Here is a 21,133-nt window from a genome sequence, read left to right on the forward strand (position 1 = left end):
TCCTATCTCTAAGAGACCCATAAGTCCCTACGACTCCAAATGATCTTCATTTTACTAACAAAAAATTATTAAGAATGCCTTTTGGCAAAAGCCTTAAAAGATCGGTGGCTCTATTAACACAATCAAAAGCTTTTTTTATATCTGATTTAGAATAAAATAATTTTTTGATAGAGAAGAAATTAAAGTTCTATTAAAAATCGTATGCAAGAGTAATATTATCAACAATATAATTGTCCTTGATAAAAGTAACTTGAGCTTGAGGGATAATTAAATGAATGATCACCATAAACATATTAGCTATTTTTTTTGAAATAATCATATAAAAATTGTTATATAGGAAGATATGATGGTTGTCATTTAAAGCAATAGAAATCAGCTTCGAAAAAGAAGTAAACTAAGGCTTCGTTTGGGACGACTTTCTTACTGCTTTTTAAAGCAATTTTTTAGTATAAAAATTTCAATTTTTAAACTAGAATGATGTTTTAAAAAGCAATAAAAAAGCCATCCCAAACGAAGCCTAAGAAAATAAGTGAGTTGCTTTGAGTAATTGAGTTCCCCACATATTCCAACAATGAAGAAGGAATTCCAACATGAAGCCATTGGCCCAAGTAATTTGTCCTTAATAAATGCTCTTTAGAACTACAATAGTAGTTTTTTCATCTAACACAAGTTCAATCAAAGAGTTAGCTATACAAGGTGGAAAAATAATGCCCATGGAAAGACTATTTGGAATGGAAGAATGGGCATCTCTCTTGTTATAAGGATGAGGGAAATTGTATATAAATGTATTAGCATTATTAGTTTGAGAAGAGATGATCAATTCATAAAGAGAAAGCTCTGATTAATTTAGCTATTTTTTTCTTTCCCTTGATGGAGAATTGAAGGTCTTCCTCCCTTTTTTAGGAGAGATTATTACGTGTGGAGTTCGGACGTAGAGAACCGTTCAGTTTCTTGATTATGAACAGTAAAAATATAATTACTGTTCACTACTGCACTCTTACTGTAAAACGGAACAGTTCTATATTTCCCCATTCCGCACATAATAATCTCTCTCTGTTTATTTTGAGAGCCAAACAGTCGCAGCACACTCATGTTTACTTTAAGGTTTCATTTGGGACGATTTTTTTATTGCTTACTAATACAGAATTTTAGTAGAAATTAAATCTCTGTTTAAAAAAAACAATAAAAAATTGTCCTAAACCAATCATAAATCCTTAGTTTTATGAAATCCTATTTAAAGTAAATCCTAGCCCTTGGTAAATTCAGATTTACAATGCAATAGAAAATTGGAGGCGTCCGGATTGGCCTCTCGCTCACTGCAGGAGGATGTTAAGGGTTTAGGAGCGAAAAGGAAGTTGGACGGAGTGACGGTATTCTTCTCTGTAAATCTGTAATCGTCTGTCTATTTTTATAATTCCTCCTCTTTGGTATGTCTATGCTCTTCCTAGAGCCTTAGCCTTAGGACTGTCTACTGTTTGCTTTCCTCGTCGCCATTTCTTCTTCGGATTCGCGTGCTTTGCGTGAGGTATAGTTTTGAAAGTGACAAGTGACACTAAAGAACCTTCTTCGCCTTCTTCGACGACTTTGTTCCCGTCGGATCGGAAGTCACGACGGGCTGTAACGATCTTTCTCCCTTTCGCGCGCTTCTTGGACTAAATCGCGTAAATCCGCCGACCTGCCGGACTTACAAAATCCGAGATTTAAGGCTAAACGGAGAAGGAACCGGATTTAAGTTTCTGTATGATTTTTAAAGTTCCCATTTTTTGCTGTTTGGCAGGATTTAGGCTAAATCCTGCTTAAATCCTTCATCCAAGCGGCGCCTTGAGATGAGAAACGTGAGAAAAAAGTGGGACTGTGATCAAATATGCTGAGGATCATCCAGGCCCAGTTTATTGTCCCTCTAGTGGACATTTAGATAAGAATGACTAAGGAAGAATAAATAAGCTTGAAAAAGATACATTTTCTCCGGATGTTTATTGCAACATTCTTGCTGACCTTTTGCAAGTCAAAGCCTTGTTTGCCATTAAAACTCGCTTCCAGGCTCTGTAAGTTAAACTCTCTATCTATTGAATTTTCAATGAGAGATGTTGCTCTCCTCCTTTTTTGGGTTTTAAGTTTTCCATTTTATTTTCAGATATTGCATTGCGATTTATTCTCGTAATTGTGTTACATAGCCTTTTCTTTCATGCAGGTTTAACTTAATCCCTTATTATTATTATTATTATTATTATTATTATTTTCACTCAAACTTTTGTTAAGTTCAGAAAAATTTCCCCAAATTTAAGGTTTTTGTGTTGCATCTATATACCCTAACTTTGTTAGTAAATAGTAACTGTCTCATCCAAGCAGAAAAAGAAATCACATTCACCGGAAAACCAAAATCACATTTACCGGAATTTAGACAGTTTTACTTTGTTTTGTTAAAATAAGGTCATATGTTTGGTTTTTTAGCTTTTTCATCAAAGTTTTATCCCTTCCAAGTGTGTGGCATTAGTTTTTTTTTTTCTTTACCAATAATTCTGAGTGAATACCATTAATTAATAGATTTTCACTCTTAATAATTATATAATTGCAGATCATTTTTGTTTTAAACTCATGCTTATGTTACAATATATTGTACAAACACAAGAAGTGTTGAAGCTTGAAGCATCCCTCCATTTCCTTTTATAATGTAGTTTCCTATGGCCTTCTCCAGTCGAACACCAAACATGTGTATGGCGTCGTTCGATCGATCCAGCCCAACGTCAAATCTTCCACTATTTGCTTGCGGGTGAACAGTGCGACTCCAATATTGGCGTCGCACTGTTCACCCGCTATATTTTTTTTATTCAAAAAATTGGTTGTTAATTTTAAAATTTTAAGTGTAGAATTTTGTTATTAATATTTAAGAAATAATAATTTAAAAACACATTATTTTTTAGAAATTAAAATATTTTTACATAATCAAATATAAATATATGATTAAAAAATATAAAATAAAGTATGAGAAAGAATATACTAGGAATATTCTCTTTTTGATGTTAGAAAATTGAGCTCGATTGGAGACAAATTACTGCATATTGACGTATTACTATATTTTGGAGTAAAAATGTGTTTTTTTTCGTTTGGAGATGCCTTAAGCCTGATTTATTACACATGTTTTATGGCGTTTTTTCTACTATACACTAACATTTAAAGTTTGATTGATATACAATTGTATGCTTTTAAGCAGGCAATAATCGACTCATTAGTAAGTATTGCCAGCATAATAACAAGGTATGTCTTTTTTCCTGATTGTTTTTACTCCTTTTTTTTTAATATTGTTATGTAGCAGTTTTATGGAGGTCCAACATTGGTTGCAGGATTGTAATTTCCAAGGATTTATTTGCCAAAAATTTTGTACTGATGCTATTGCTAGTTCATCAAGTCTGTACTGTGGGGACAATGCTAGTTCTGGTTCCCAGGATAGGAGCATTTCCCAGCCTCACTCAGAAATTATTGATACCGATGATCATTCAAATGCGAAAGTGCCAGTCATGATCCAGAATATCTTCAAATCACTTGAAAATCCTCATGATATAGAGTTAGCAATCAATAAATGCAAGCTTACAATAACTGAGGATTTGGTTGTACAGGTCCTTCTGAGGCACAACTCTGATTGGAAGTCTGCCTTATTCTTTTTTAATTGGGCATCTAGACAAGAAGGTTATTTTCATGGATGGAGGTCCTATAATGTAATACTTGATATTCTTGGACGAATGAAACAGCTAAAAGTAATGCAACAAGTTTTTGATGAAGTACCAAAGGAGAGAGCAGCTAGAGTGATTACTGAGAGAACATTTGCAATTCTAATGAACAGATATGCAGCAGCTCATAAAGTAGAATCAGCCATTGAAGTGTTTTACAAGAGGAAAGATTATGGCTTTGAAGGTCACTTGATTGCTTTTCAAACACTTCTGATGTGCCTTTGCAGGTACAAGCATGTTGAAGAGGCCGAAGCCCTCTTTCTCAAAAAGCAAGATGAGTTTCCTCCTGTTATAAAAAGCCAGAACATAATACTTAATGGTTGGTGTGTTTTGGGAAATTCACGTGAAGCTAAAAGGTTTTGGAACGACATAATATCTTCGAAGTGCAAACCTGATCTGTTCACATATGGCACCTTCATCAATTCTTTGACTAAGTCTGGAAAGCTTGGCACAGCGATGAAGCTGTTTGCTGCTATGCGAAAAAAAGGTTGCAATCCAGATGTGACAATTTGCAATTGCATCATTGATGCTCTCTGTTTCAAAAAGAAGATCCCAGAAGCTCTTGGAATATTTAATGAGATGAATGAACCGGGGTGCTTTCCTGATGTGGCTACCTATAACTCTCTCATAAAGCACCTCTGCAAGATTAGAAGAATGGAGAAAGTATTTGAGCTTTTGGATGAGATGGAGAGAAGGGGATGTCTTCCAAATGCTCGAACGTATTCCTATATTCTGAAAACAACAAGGAAACCAGAAGAGGTTACTGAGTTACTGCATGCAATGGAAAGAAAAGGCTGCAAAATGAATGGAGACACCTATAATTTAGTACTAAACCTTTATGTTCAATGGAATTACCAGGAAGGTATCCATTCTATTTGGGCTGAGATGGAAAAAAAGGGCTTGGGTCCTGATCAACGGTCTTACACCATAATGGTTCATGGATTATACAGCAAGGGTAAGTTAGATCAGGCTCTTCAGTACTTCAGCGAAATGAGCTTGAAAGGAATGAGCGTAGAGCCCCGAACAAGGTTGCTAGTAGAGGCAATCCACTTGAAAGAAGGAAAGCTTGCTAAGCTCGACATATCACCTTGATCTTCTTTTGCTGCAGAAGGACAGGACATTCATGATTAAGTTCTTTACAAGTGATATGAATGAAGGTATATTGCTTTAGGCCGTCACTAGATATTAAATTTTCCCCTTTTTCTTTTGCATTACCTTATATCCTTTTCTTAGATTATACATATTAACCTATAAGATTAGATTTATCCTACTGTCTGAACTTGTTTTTGCACCTCAATAATTACACATGCCTCTTTAATTATCCAATTTCCAACTCTATTCTGTTTTATTTTACGTGCTGAAAATTTTGAAAGGTTTTTTTGAAACTAGTCTTTTGAATGCGTCTCTTTTTGTGGACACTAAATGTTGAAAACTTGAATACTGAAAACTTGCCATGTTAATCCAATGAAATTCTAGAAGGAACACTTAACCTTTTCCTATGTTTGCAAGGAAGATATAATATATTGGGAGATTTTAAAAGTTTTTTAAGTATTGTATGATGAAACTTGGTAGATTTTCATGTGATGGATTGAACATTATAAGCAAAATTTACATTCTTTTTCGTTCAAAGAATCTTACCGGTTGTTGCCGCCCGCCATCTTGTGGTCAGTTCTTGTCCTCCATTGTATGCCGCTACAATAACCATTCATCGCCATCATCAACTATTGATCACCACCGTCATCCATCGCTGCCTTCATAAATTTAAAATGTCAAAATAAATAAGTAATAATAATAATACATTTGATTTGTATTCAATCAAATAATTATTGATTTAAAATACATGAATTTTAATAACTCTTTCTAAATTATGTACTTTTTAAAAATATCTAATCAAATAGCCCTTTAGAGGGCTATGGAATTACTAAAAGACAAGTTATGGAACTAACTTGTGGCAATATCATCCTACCACTGTCCCTAAAACAGGGGGACCTAAGCAGAGCTCATGTTAAAATTGTCGGGCCAATTCTTAAGCTCGTCCTATTGGGCCTGATTGCATTTGCATTGTCCGACAAATTTAGACAAAAGCATCTCCATTGGGCTCAATAACTTACGAACATAACTCCCGTTAAACGGGCCAACGTAGTCGAGCCCAACAGCAACTTGCTTGGGCTTAAAACCGTTAAAGTGGCCTCTGTGCTTCACCAACTCGGATGAAAAAAAGACCAAAACATGATTATTGTTTTTATACTTAGAATATTCTCAGTAATTTCTTTGAAAGAAGCAGATAAATATGTTTTTTTATTTCTTATTTCACAGCGAATTTGGAAGTAGCTAAGGTAGCCGGCAATTGGTCATATTGCTCACGTCTAAGGGGCCATCCTTGCCTTTCTTTTCTCAGCCTCTTCTTCTCCAATGCCCTAAAGTCTAAAGTAGTACCAGCAAAAAAGATCAATGCTCTCTTTTTTTTTTTTCTTTTTTTTTTCTTTTGACCACCTAAAACTTTTGACTTTTACAAAAGAACCATGGCCCATGGGAGGGGTTGAGATTCCTTATCAAGCACATATAAACTTCGGCTTTCTTCCGCTGCTTTTATTCATTTTTCATGAAAGATTGGCTCAGCACTGAGCCGTTGTTAATGCTTTCTGCACTCAAACTGACCTTCATCATTCAATCCGCCGGTGCGCTTGACCCATTATCTCAAAAGAAGTTTAAAGCTACAGATATATATGGTGTGGGCCCTTAGATTTTTTTTTTGAATGGGGTATCCATCCGGTGCCACCCCCGAAGGGCGCTTAGTGGCATGATTAACCCTCGGCTGACCTAGAAGAGGCATTCACCCCAGAAATCTCCTACCCGCACTTTATTAGGCCCCACTTGAGGGGCGCTGCCGCTAGAGAGGAATCGAGCACGGGTTGAGACGTTTCCAACCATACTCACCCACCAACCAAGCTAAGCATCGATGGATTAGATTTTATTTGATAATGTTTTAGTTTTTATTTTATTTGTATATATAATTTACGACTGAGTCAATCCTTATTTGGAAATCAATAATGAGCATTTTGCGTAGTATGAAACCTAGAATTAACAATAACCATTATATTTTAAGTCTTCATTAAATCTCATCATGTAATTTACTCTTTTTTTTTCTTAATATAGCATTTGTAGTACTTAGCCTCAACCTTGTTTCTAAGGACAAGTAGAGTATATTTGAAACACACACTAGTGATGTATTTTTTGACAATATAATGAAATCTTGTAGTCTATCTTTTATTATCATCTTATTTGTTAGTCATTCTTATGAGTAGGATCTTGGTGTTGCCTATGGACGAATTTGAATCCAATTGTTATATCATCTTATTAAAATTTGATTTGTCATAAATATAATATCATGATAATTCTATCGTTGGGCGCCTCAAGATTTGTGGAGATAGACAAAGTCAGCTTAAAATTTTAACTTTTTATGAAGATCCAACATTTATCATCAGTTGAAATAGTTTCACAATATTTATAATCAATTACAAATGATATTGTTTCTCATATTTGGGGAAGATGTCTATACAATTTAATTGACATGAATGTTAGAATTAATTTTATGGCAAAAGCTGGAAGAGTCTTGTGGCATGAGAGCTTTTTGTAAAAGATCATTTGTTATGTATTTGATTGTTCTTCTATGAGGAGAGGAGATCAACAACCACAAACTAGAGATTGGAGACTAAAGACCTAGAAGCATATTATAAATCTTAGTATTAAAATTGGGTCATAGTTGGTATTGATGGCATGTATTGACCTTATATTGGTGTGCATTGATCCTATTGGTAATGATGGGCGACAACAACGATTAAGAGATTATAGTGGGGTTACATTGATTAGTATATTATAGTGGGTCAACAATGGTTGGGAGATCATAATTATGCAATGGTATCATAGTACCTCGAGTAATAGTGGTTGCATTACTAAAGCTAGGTGTTGATGGTCTGGAGATTATAATCAGGCAAAAATGATTTGAGGATTATAGTTATGCAACAAAGAACAAATAGTTGTAGTCAGGCGACAATGGTTAAATAATTGAAGTCAAACTACAGTGTTTGAGAGATCATAAGAGGAATCGAACTACGATGATGGTGTTTGAGGACCATATTAGTGTGACGATGACAATGGTTGAGAACCAGAGTTTGGTAATGGTGGTTGATGGACCCTAATCAGGTGGTGATGATTGGACTTTATCCGGATGATGTTAGCGAGAGGATTATAGTTGTGTGATGGTGATTATTATAACTCAAAAAAAAATTAAATATAACAATAAAAAAATTTTTCGGGAATCATTATAAGTCCAAATCACAAACCGTCTTTCTATAACATATATATTTTTGTGTTTAAGTTTCATTTATTTCATAATTTTTGGTCATTGGTGAAATTCCTTACTACAGTCTCCCCGACTATTGTCGCCAGTCGACTACGATCCTTTCGACATCATTCGTACGACTATGGTCCCTCCGATTGACCTCCATCGCCCGACTATGATTCTACCAACTAAATAAACATACGAACATTCTATTGATAATAGCTCTTATATCATTGATTTTTTATACCAGAACTATATAATGCGCTATATATTTTCTATATTGAGCTTACACATTCCCTGGTGAAGGGCATCATTAGTAATTAATAACAAATTAGTGGATTCATTTCAACCGGGCCAACCCAGTGGTTTTTGCCCTTTTAGAGTTTTTTACGTAAAAATCTTAGTGTCACTTATGACTTGCACCTCTCTCGCTTTATTTATATGCATGTTGGATCTTGGTTCAAAGTTAGGACGCTGAGCTATTTATGTCTCTACTATTGTGAATGTACCAAGCCACAAGAAGTTTGAATATACATTTGCTAAAATCAAAGTTCAATAGTGTCTAACTTAATTCCAAAAGTTTTTAATTCAAATATGCATTGAGGTTCCTACTTGATTGAAGCTGGGTTTTGTGCGATTGTCTTAATACTTTTTTAAACAATTTTTTAATATAAAATTTTCTTGAGGTAATACATTTTTATACTAAAAAACTACTATAAGAAAGCGCCCCCCCCCCCCCCCCCGTATATTATAGTCAATCAACAATGGTTGGGAGATCATAATTAAGCAATGGTATCATTGTATCTCGAGTAATAGTGGTTGAATTACTAAAGCCAGGTGTTGATGGTATGGAGATTATAATCGGGCAAAAATGATTTGAGGATTATAGTTAGGCAACAGAGAACAAATAGTTGTAGTCGGGCGACAATGGTTAAATAATTAAAGTCAAACTACAGTGTTTGAGAGATCATAGAAGGAATCGAAGTACGGTGATGGTGGTCGAGGACCATATTAGTGTGACGATGACAATGGTTGAGAACCAGAGTTCGGTAATGGTGGTTGATGGACCCTAATCAGGTGGCGATGATTGGACTTTAGCCGGATGATGTTAGCGAGAGGGTTCTAGTTGTGTGATGGTGGTTATTATAACTCAAAAAAATAATTTTTACTTATAACAATAAAAAATTATTTCGGGAGTCATTATAAGTTCAAATCACAAACCTTCTTGCTATAACATATATATTTTTGTGTTTAAGTTCCACTTTTTTCATAATTTTTTGTCATTTGTGAAATTCCTTACTACAGTCCTCCCGACCATTGTCGCCCGTCGACTACGATCCTTTCGACATCATTCGTACGAATATGGTCCCTCTGATTGACCTCCATCGCCCGACTACGATTCTACCAACCAAACAAACAGACGAACATTCTATTGATAATAGCTCTTATATCATTGAATTTTTTATACCAGAACTAAATAATGCGCTATATATTTTCTATATTGAGCTAACACATTCCCTGATGAAGGGCATCATTAGTAATTAATAAAAAATTAGTGGATTCATTTCAACCGGGCCAACCCAGTGGCTTTTGCCCTTTTTAGAGTTTTTTACGTAAAAATCTTAGTGTCACACTGTCACTTATGACTTGCACCTCTCTCGCTTTATTTATATGCATGTTGGATCTTGGTTCAAAGTTAGGACGCTGAGCTATTTATGTCTCTACTATTGTGAATGTACCAAGCCGCAAGAAGTCTGAATATACATTTGCTAAAATCAAAGTTCAATAGTGTCTAACTTAATTCCAAAAGTTTTTAATTCAAATATGCATTGAGGTTCCTACTTGATTGAAGCTGGGTTTTGTGCGACTGTCTTAATACTTTTTTAAACAATTTTTTAGTATAAAATTTTCTTGAGATAATACATTTTTATACTAAAAAATTACTTTAAAAAGCTATAAGAAAGCCCCGTACAACGCTAAGACGTTAAACTATATATTTCTCTACCGCCGCGAATATTCCAGGACGCAACAATATCAATTTTAAGTCAATTATTAATAGCGTATAGATTCTAATATGATCACATGAAGCTTCCAGAAGAATAATACAATTAAATCTTAGCTTATTTCAAGCATTATGTAGAAATGTACGCAGCTTATGGCTCATTTGATTAATCATATATTAAAATAATTTATTTGTATTCATTTCATATATGAAAGAACAAAAATATTATATATATTTTAAAGAATAACGAAAAAAAGATTTATAATTATAATCAATGAAATGATGGATGAAGCAAATCTCACACTTAAAACATGTTTTTAAGCATGCCGGTTGGCCATTGGTTGTTTCACATTTCAAACACAATTGTTCATGCTCAGGCCATTAAAAATTTAACGGTAAATTGTTTCAAGCAAAACAAAACTAAGCCTCTGTTTGGGACGGCTTTTTAACTACTTCTTAAAGCTGTTTTCTAAAACAAAAATTAAAATTTTTATATTAAAAAATTGCTTTAAGAAACACTAAGAAAGCCGTCCCAAACGAAGCATAAATCAAAGCCCCAATAATTCAAATGCATAAAAATATATTTAGGGCCTTAAGCGATTTAAACTTGTGTTCCTTAGAGTCAATTGAAGATAAGCTCAAACACATTTGGACATTTGGTTCAAATTTGATTTTAGGCAAGCATTTTCTAAAGGTTCAATTTATATTTTCTAAAATTTTAAAGGAATATTTTTAACATCACAACTAAATGTAAATTCATAAAAATTCACATGCATAAATATAAATATATATTTAGGGATCCAATTAGAATGAGCTCGACTTAGGCTAATTTTTTTTTAAGACTCTAGGTTAAGCTTTGTTTTTTGTTCAATGCTTGCAAATTAATCTAAAATTTTTATTAATCTAATCTTCAAGTTAATCTTCCAATCAAATTCTTTCTCAATTAATTTAAGGAGATTATGAGTTCGTTTGGGATGTCTACAGTTTTTTGTAAAAATGATTATAGAGCTATTATGGGAAAAATAAGACTGTTTGGGATGATTTTTTATTATTATTTTAAAGCAGCTTTCTAGCACAAAAATTAAAATTTTATCTATAAAAAAGGTATTTTAAGAAACAATAAGAAAGTCGTCCAAACGAAGCCTAACTTTTTTGAAAGCTGGTGTAAAAGCAGCTTCCTATCATAAAAATTTCTTAAAAGCAATGAAAAATAGCAGCTAAATAGAAATTATGGTTGCGAACCAACAAGTAAAGTGGTAATAAAGTTATGCCAAACAAAGTCCATGGCTTCATTTTGGACAGCTTTTTTATTGCTCTTAAAACAACTTTCTACTTTAAAAATTAAAATTTTTATACTAAAAAGTCATTTTAAGAAGCAGTAAAAAAGCCGTCCGGAAGTCTATATCCTCTCACAAAAAAAGTAGCAAGGGAATCAAAATTCTCTTAAGACACCAATTTGAGTAATGATTTACTCAAATAAAATCTCCCCCAAAAAAATTAAAATTCTATTAAAGAGTGTGTGAAGAAAACATTTAAGAAAGGATATGTAACCCATTTGTTGTTAAAGAATATCGTGTTATATTCAAAGCTAAAACTATAGATTCCAACTACGTATTTTGATATTTATCCCTCTCATCATTAAATAAATCAATAAACAAAAAAAAGATAAATCGCGCTATAATAAAATCTGAAAAAAAAAAAAAAAAAAACATTAAAGACAGCCTAAACAAAAGCTTCGCGCCAAACGCAAAAGCGCAAAAGGAAGGAAGTGCGATATCGTCCATGCTCGTCTAAATTTAATACTACCGAAAATCCAAACATTTCGTTTTCATTACCTAACCAATTTCGCTTTCATAACCTAATAATTTACGCATTTCGGGACCATTCCCGAAACTGCATATATCATCGACCAAATTCAAAGGGTAAACGACAGCGAAATAGACAAACGACAGGTTGACGAACAGGAGCCACCTATTTTATTGGGCCCCACTTGTGGTTGTAATTTAAGTCATTTAGACTTGAGCTCTAGTCATCAGGGCGAATTATTACGTCCGGTGACCGGACGTCCGAACACCCAATCCAAAAGCGCCATGTCACCCGAATATACTGGGTCCCGATTTATTTTGATGACGTGGTGCGTCTGAATTGGTGTCCGGACGAATCTGGACACCGGACGTAATAATTTGTCAATCACTAGAGCGGATCAATAACCTACGTAAGTTGACTTGTGGAGCCATACAGTTTTATAAATGATTAGATATAATGCAATTTATGCGATGAATCTAGAAATGGATTTGATGAGTCGTTGAATGAATTTCATGAGTTTTATGGCTTAAATGTGGATAGTAACATTTTAAGAGAACTTTCTCATAGTGGAATCAAACATCTTGGCTGGAAATCTAAGAAAAAGTAATCCTTCTTCTGTTTGTTTTATTTGGTGTTTTGTTTCACTGGTTTGTTGGGTTTGTCCATGGCTTTCTATGTTGGCTTGCGGCTTCCCTGTTTCGGGTCTTCTGTCTGTTGGCTTCTTGGTTGTTTCGGATAGGCAATCACTAATGGTTGTTGGGTGTAGTGCTGCTTTGACCCGTTTTGATTTTCTTTGTTTCTCTATTGGTTTTGCAAGTAGTAGACGGTTGACTTCATGGCAGCTGGTGGCTTTTTTCGGACCTCTACTGATTGGAATTTTTGCCTTTTTTTTTCTTATTTTGGTATGTTTTGTAATTAGATTGATTCCAAGGCTCTTAGGTTTTGATTCAAATGATGTATTTTAACGCTCTTTAGAGTCATTAAAGACTTGTATGAAATGAATACAAAGAAATGGGTCCAAATAAAAAACGCAAAGCACATTTTGAATGTTCAAACCATAAATTGGATGACCAAACGATTTTTAAAAGTGACATGCTTATAGTTGAATTGAGCGGTTCGACGAGACGAATCCAACGAACCCACTATAGTTAAATTTTGATATTATTAAAACATTCAAATGTCTAGTAAACAGTCCACAATCAAAGGGATCAACATCGACCGTCCATTCAAACCACTCCCAACTTATCCTTGATCTTTCTCTTATTTAATGATCATACCACTCTCAGAAAACTATAAATAAACCGCTCATTTATCATGGGATTGGGATCCAAGCAATGAAGGGAAGGAAGAGAGAAAAACTAGAATTCTCTTGCCACTAGACTCCTTGATCGACCACTGCCGGACTTCCGACCGGCCATCGACCGTTGCAGACTTCTACCCGGTCACAACCAGATGCCGGACTTCTGCCCGGTCACCAACTAATGTCAGATTCCACCTGGTTACCGACTAACACGAGACTTCTGCCGGTCACCAACTGACGCGGGACTTCTTCCCGGTTTCCGATTGATGACGGTCTTCCGCCCAATCACCGACTAACTCCACACGATTCAAAAGTTTTTTTAATTTCCTACTTTCTGTTTTTTTAAGACAAGTAATAACTAATAAGAGAATATTAAGAGAGAGAGAGAGTATTCAAATGAATTTTGGCTTTAAATATAAATAAAAATACAATAAAATTAAAATAGGAAGAAAATACGCACTGACATAATCATAGCTTTCCTTTCCTTTCAATTTGATAATTATTTTCATAATTGCCACTTGAGCTGTATTAATTTGCTTTCATGTTCTCAATTATTGAAAGACTAACGACGAGCTAACGCGATCAAAGCTCTAGCTCGCGTTTAATCAAACGTGTTAAGCTAAAGTTAAGAGAGCGGCTTTGACTCGACTCGTCGCAGCCTAGCCACTTCATATAAAGAAAATTAAAAATAAAATAAAATCTTGGCAAATAAGGACTGTTGCATTGTGCGAAAGAATCTAGCGTCCAACAGTTGAAGAGTGGGTAAAAAAAAAACTATTTTTTAGGTTTTGAGTTTAAGGCTTCATTTGAGGGACTGTTTTTATACTGTTTTTTAAATTAATTTTTTAAGTAAAAAAAAGAAAATTATTTTAAAAAGAAGTAAGAAAATTATCCCAAATGAAGCTTAAGAATTTGTTTGGGACTGCTTCCTTAATTACTATTTCTTAAAGCAGTTTTTAATGTAAAATTTTTTTGAGGGGATTGAACCTTTGGCTACAAATCAAGAGAGCCCTAAGGTTTAAAGAATCTCGGAGGCATAACCACCAACAAAACATTACCGTTCGGGCCCTACCGTTGAAATTTCATCGATCGGCCTATTGCCTCCAGGTCTCTACCTAGCCGTCGTGGTCCGCCTTCAACTCGACAACCACTATCAAACTTTTCATCACTTGGCCATCACTCTCACCTGACTATAGTCCCTCCAATGACTATCACCCAACTATTATCCCTTAGACCTCCATCGCCCGACTACAGTCCTCTGACCATCATTCCCGAACTACAGCCTTGTTGATTGAATAAACATGCTAACAACCTCTTTAAAACAACTCTCATGCTTGTGGATTTATGACCTCTAATCATTTTGTGTGCTTGATATGATATATGTTTGTTTCATCATGCTAACGCCTTCCTCCAATGAAGGACATCATTTGTAATCAACAATAATACTAGAGGAATCATTTCAAGTAGTCCAGACCTTGTGGTTTTTATCATTTCTAGTTTTTTCATGTAAAAATGTCTCATATGACTATTGTACCCTTCTTTTATATGTGTACTGGATCTTTATACGAAGATATAACATTAAACTCTCCATTTCTCTCTATTAACATGAATTTTTTGACATGCAACAATCATATTAATTTTTAGTTTTTTTTTCTCATCTTTCTGCAGCAAAGCGAGAACATTATGAAGGATTAAAAGAGCATTGATATATAAATATGAGTTTTTTTTTTAAGGATTTACATATATAGCATTTAGAATAATTAATTTATGTATTTCACATTTAAATTTTATTATTTGCGTATTTATAGCAAAAATAAAAGTCTTTACCCCGTCAGCAAAGTGTCGGTCCCGTCACCCACATCGCCATAGACATTGATGCGCTCGCTTGCAAGCTCTGTCGCAGCCCACTTGTGAGATCTGTCCAGCTTGCCTGTGAGCTCTTCTATGTTCTGCTGATGTTCTCACCTGCAAGGCTAACGTTGTTAAGGAGCTACCAGATTTCATAAATAGTGAAATTTAGGAGTAAAATATGAAAATTACCTAATTTTGAGTCATGTGCATGCGAATCACGTTGCACCCTTAAAATAAATAATATGTACTATTCAATTAATTAAAATAATTACTTTTTTTGACCGTCATAATTTATTTTTGTAATGCCAAAAGGAGATATGCATTACATACATTACTATTTTTCTCAAATAAAATAATATAATATGAGTCATATTTATATTATACTAAAAACGGTCATTTAAAAAATTATTTTCGCTTGTAGACTGAGTTTTTTTTTTGGAGAAATTGAAGGCTTCCAATCTATTGAAACTCAAAAGGAATACAAGTATAAAATAAAGTGACAAAAAAGAAAACAAAGGAAAAAGAGAAGATGCTACCTAAACAAAACTATAAAAAAGACAGAAAGACCTATCAGCATGAACTCAAAAAACAAGCATAATCATATATACTCATAAAAATACTCCCTTGGTTGTACGGAGACCTTACAAAGAGAGAGATAAGCAGGCCTCATCATCGTCCAGGCCAAAAAATTACGTTTGCCACAAATTATAACTTCTGAAAGCGATGCTCGAGTCGAGTCGTGAAAATTCAAAATTCTCGACAAAACTGCAAAACAGAAAAACCAGACCAAAACAGCAGCCACACTATAATGAGAGACAAACTGTTGTAGTCTCCATAAAATAAATCAAAGCAAAACCTGGATCCAAACTAACCAAAACGGATCAAGAGCCATCAACAACCTTTCAATTAAGACAAATAAGAGCAGCATATGTTATATTCAGCTTTTCCTTAACCAAATCACCTTCCTTCCAGCCTGAGATCTTAATGTTTATGGCTCTAGCAATCCTTTTAGAGAAAGTAATAGCACACATATCTTAACATTTGAATCTCCTATTACTTTGTTCTATCCACATATAGTAAATGGCGGCATTCATAATGAGGAGGATAGCATTTCTAATTTTGGGAGGCAGGGGGATTCCACCAACATGGTTAAAGGTTTGTGCAATATTGGTTCTTGAGATAAATGTTCTTGAATGTGGGAATGAGTTTTTTTAGCACTGAAAATGAGTATTCACATTCAAATAGTAAGTGTGCCACATATTCAGTGTTTGCCTGACATAAGATACATGCATTATCTTGAATTTGGATGTTCTTTTTCAACAACTCATCAAATGTTTTCAAACCACCCTTTGTAGTCAACCAGGAATAAGCAAAGAAGCGAGGAGAGTGTTTTTTATGCCAAATGAATGGATATAGATAGAAAGTATCATCCTAGGCAAAGAATTCCCTATAAAATTCTTTGAAATTGACTTGTTCCATTCTATTCCAGCAGATGTGGCCGGTGCTTCCACTTATAGAATGAGAATATTAGTTATATCATTTCTTAATTTCACATTGTACACTGAGTTTTAAAGTTGGAATATATATGAATAATCATTATATGAATTAAATTATGTCAAAAAAATTGTGATATAAATTAGTATAATATACAGTATATTACAAATAGATTTAAAGTAACTATATTTAATTTAAATTAATGTAAAATAAATTTTTTAACATACTTCATTATTTTTAATATAATTTCAATACATTTTAAATATATTGTGATATAATTTTTATTACGATATTCTAAAACATTTTTCTCCTATATTATACTGAAATATTGAGATTAGTGGTATCCTAAATTAGTACTTAAGAAGCCTCGGAAGTTCCCCTCATATTAGTTGTACTAAACTAGCCTCTGTAGCTTCTCGTAGGGGTGTCAATTCGGGGTTTCCCTTCAAAGGAAAAAAAAAACAATGGTGCGCTTTTTGTAGAAATACGAAGCAGCGCGAACCAGTGAAAAAATGTTCGGTCGGAGCCACGTCGCTTTGAACGAGTGGTTCAAATGTCCTTAGAATGTCGAGTTCCAGCGCGAAATAAACGGAGCAGGTGCAGCTGAATTCTTCTGCGGCATCAGATCAGTCGAATCTTGATCGGATGGATGCTTTGATAGCAGCGGTCATCCACCTCCGACATGGCTTCCGGGGTCCGCGCTGCGCTGGCGTACAAAGGCGGGCGCTTCTTCAGTACGGCTAGTCAAGTACGTGGCAACCGATGCTGCGGGCCACGCGTACTGTTTTTTTTTTTTTTTGGAAAATTAGGGGCATAAGCCCGTATATTGAATAAAAACAAAGGCGTACTGGTTCACGGAGAGCTTGCGTTCCGGCATTTTGCTGGAGCATTTGATTCAGTTAGCCCATTCCATTTGGAGAAATGCAGCTACGTGTTCTTTAGGCGGAGGTGTGATAATAAGTTATAAGTTTGTGTACCATCTAATTAGTTAAAAATATCTTAAGAAATTGTTATTATTATTTTTATTTTAAATTTAAATATCATCTACATTAAATTTATTATTTAAATTTTTTTCTTGCTAAAATAAGTTGAACTAAACTAAAAAATTAAGTGTTCCAATATTTTATTTAAGTGAAATTTGAGTCAAATTAAATGGATCTTGATACATCATAAAAAAATTATCTTGATCGGGCATGAATCTCGAGGCAAAAATTAAGTTGGAAACTTCAAAAATTAAATATGGATCATCTGAACTCCAATTTCAGCAAACTTACATTCAAACTGGGCGTATTGAAAATACAAACCCAAGACCCAAGCAAGAAGAAGAAGAAGGAGAATAAGAGAAGAGTAGGAGGGAAGAAACTCCTCCTCGACCACCATCGGGATTCTGCCCGACTTTCACGGGACGCCAGAATTCCGCCCAACCTCCAAGCGACACTGGAATTCCATCCGACGGCCTCCAAGTGACGCCAGAGTTTCACCTGAACTCCAAGTGTCGCTAGAGTTCTCCTCAGCCGCCAATTGACGTTGGACTTCTACCCGACGTCGGACCTCCGCTCCTCGCCAAGTTTCTACTTGACGCCAGATTTCTACCGGTTGTCGGACTTTCGCTGGAGATCTACCTGATGCTGGATTTCTTTCCATTGTTGGACTTCTACCTGACGTCGTCATTCTTACCTTCGTCATAAGACAACAGTCCTTCCGACCTTCGCCGCCTGCCGACTACTGTCCTTTTAACGTACATCGCCCACCGACTACAGTCCTTCCAACCTCCATCGCCAGCCGATTACGGTCCTTCTGACTTATGTCGCCCACCAACTACAATCCTTTCAACATTCGTCATCCGCCGACTACAGTCCCTCTGACTTATGTCGTTCACCTACTACAGTCCTTCCGACCTTCGTCGCCAGCCGACTATGGTCTTCCTGACTTATGTCACCCGCCGACTACAGTCTTTCCAACCTCCGTTGCTAAACAACGGTCTTTATGACCTCCGTCGCCCGCCGACTACGATTCTTCTAACCTCCGTCACAAGACTATGGTCCTTCTGACCAAACGAACACGTCAACAATGATCAATGATTCTTTGTATTTTCACCATGTAGTGTACTCTATAAGATGTACATCAAGCAAAGGCCTTCCCCCAAGGAGGGGCCTCATTTGTAATCAACTGCAATACTAGTGGATTCATTCAAACTAGGCTAGGCCTTGTGATTTTTCCCCTTTTTTCAGGGGTTTTCCACGTAAAAATATTGGTGTCTCATAAATGCTAGACCTGTAATATCAGTTTCTGCTCCAGATTCGTCCGGACGAAGTCGGATCGTTCGGGACGATCGGTACAGGTTGTGCAGAGAAAATCATGTTTGGCTGTATGGTTCGTCTGGACGAAATCAGGATCGTCTGGACGAAAATAAGTCCGTGAACCCTTCGCCTAGGACGATATGCAATTTAGACCCTCTCCCTTTATCTGTGTGTATGTTGAATCTTCGTACAACGCTATGACATTAAATTTTATATTTCTCTACCGCCACGAATACTCCAGGACGCAACAGATCTATTTTGGGCTTATGTTCGAGCAAATATTAATTAAAATTATTAATTTTAAAAAATCTTTTTAATTGCCAATATAGCAATTTTATTGCATAAATTTTTTTGCGTTGCCATATCACTAGGAGACATTGTTTCCAACCATCATTAGTGGTAGCATCAATCTTTTTGCTCCATTTTGTTTTATACCCCAAGGATGCACTACCTTCACATCTACAAGTAATATTATTTCAACCATTCTTAATAGTCTTCATAAATTTTCATCAGTCTCTTGTCCAACATCTTTAACCCACATTGTCATTATCTCTGGAAAAAAAAAAAAAACATAATCGATTATCTATAGTGTCTTCCACGAGCTTCTTGAATTTTCTCATCGTGTTGCCCAAAGGTCATGACAAGGTTGCCTCATAGCAAAGAATTATTATTATTATTAGCGCAAGCCTTAAACACTGTTTTAGCTTAATCGCTTTACCTTTTTCACTTTATTAGTTATTACACCAATCACATGTATACACGTGTAATACCCTGTAATAGACTCTATAAATAGGTTGTAACTGTTCACCGCATTATCGAATAATATAATCCTTTTCTCATTCTTCGTTCTCTGCTCCGGTGATCACCGGAGTCTGGTTTCTTTAATTATCCTAATAATGAACAATATCACTGTTGTATATGACATTAACAATTATATATGTATTTTTGTTTTGTCTGTGCTGACATTTATTTAATTTTGGAAAATGATGATCCTTAGTAATTCAAAAATATTATTATTAGAAGTTTTTTCATTCAAATTAGAACATGTAATTTTTCTTTCCAAATATTTTCATGTAAAAAATCTCATTTGTCCTACTCTTTTTTGTTTTGGTTCTCTTGTTGTATATCAGTATGCACGACACTTTCTTCTCCCCAATGCTGCTGGGGCTCTGCTAGGACTTTGCCCTAGCAACCTCCTGTCCGTATGTCGGTGAAGGAATAGGTTCATCTATTCGGTTTTCTCATGTGATCTCTTCCCTTTTTCCTGCTCTTGTTCTTCTCTTTTGGTTCTTGGCCTCTCACCATGGTTTCCACCTCGGTTGCCTCGTTGACCGAATGGCGGTTTTACTGTTGCAAGATGTGGGTTTCCTAAATGAGAAGCTGCATTCTCGCTTGTTTTTTGAGGTTTTGTCATGAACTTCTGCTTCAAATGGTTTCATGCTCTTATGAACTCAACATGTCGTGGGCTTCCTTCCCTTTGGATTTCAGAAGAGGAAATTTTAGCATTAGCGGCTCGTTTCGAATTTGCTTTAGTGTGTAAATTCTCTGATCACAGGCCTTCACTTGATTCAATTAGGAATTTCTTTTTCAACCTTAAACTTAATGGGGTTTTCTCTATTACCCTTCTAAATCTCAAACTTCTAAATCCCAAGTAGGGGTGTCAATATTTGACACGACACGAAAACCCGACCCGTTTTTCAAACGGGTCGGGTTCGGGTTCATAAATTTGGCCCATTTGGAAAACGCCCGCCTGCGCACCTAAGTCTATGCGCCCGCCTGCGCACCCGAGTTCGCGCATTTGCGCGCCTACGTTCCGTCCGCCTACGTTCCCATGTCAGGTCGGGTCAACCCGGCAACCTAACGGGTCAGGTCCGGGTCCGAGTTTTCGACCCTTTTACCTACCCGGGTCGGGTTAGGGTCCACCCGATTGAACTCAGGTCAGTTCCCGGTTCAACCTGAACCCGATCCGTGACCCGAAATTAGTACCCCTAATCCCAAGAATGTATTGATTAAACTTTGGGAATGATATGAATTATGGCCGTGTTTTCTCTCATCGATCATATTTTGCACATAATTATTATATGAAACTTACCAAATGGTCACCCTTTTTCGACGTAAATGTGGATTTCCATGTTATTCCAATATGGAAATTCTTCCCTAATCTTCATCCTCACTTGCTTTCTCCTCGTATTCTTCATGGTTTGGATCATTATTCGGTATACCTTTAAAGATTGATAATGTCACATCCGTTGGAACAAGACCTATTGCCCGCATGCTGGTCGAACTGGATATCTCTAGCATTACCCTGATCGT

The 21,133-nt window shown here is 35.5% G+C and overlaps 1 protein-coding gene across 1 annotated transcript; it reads left to right on the forward strand.

Moving 5' to 3' along the window:
- Positions 1 to 3,302: 3,302 nt before the first annotated feature.
- Positions 3,303 to 5,058, forward strand: LOC110115766 (putative pentatricopeptide repeat-containing protein At3g15200). The gene has a single exon (XM_028693330.1). The coding sequence runs from the start codon at positions 3,318 to 3,320 to the stop codon at positions 4,815 to 4,817; it is 1,500 nt and encodes a 499-aa protein (XP_028549163.1). The 5' UTR covers positions 3,303 to 3,317; the 3' UTR covers positions 4,818 to 5,058.
- The last annotated feature ends 16,075 nt before the right edge of the window (positions 5,059 to 21,133 follow it).

This window comes from Dendrobium catenatum, unplaced genomic scaffold, assembly GCF_001605985.2.
Source record: "Dendrobium catenatum unplaced genomic scaffold, ASM160598v2 fragScaff_scaffold_262, whole genome shotgun sequence".
Classification (NCBI taxonomy): Eukaryota; Viridiplantae; Streptophyta; class Magnoliopsida; order Asparagales; family Orchidaceae; genus Dendrobium; species Dendrobium catenatum.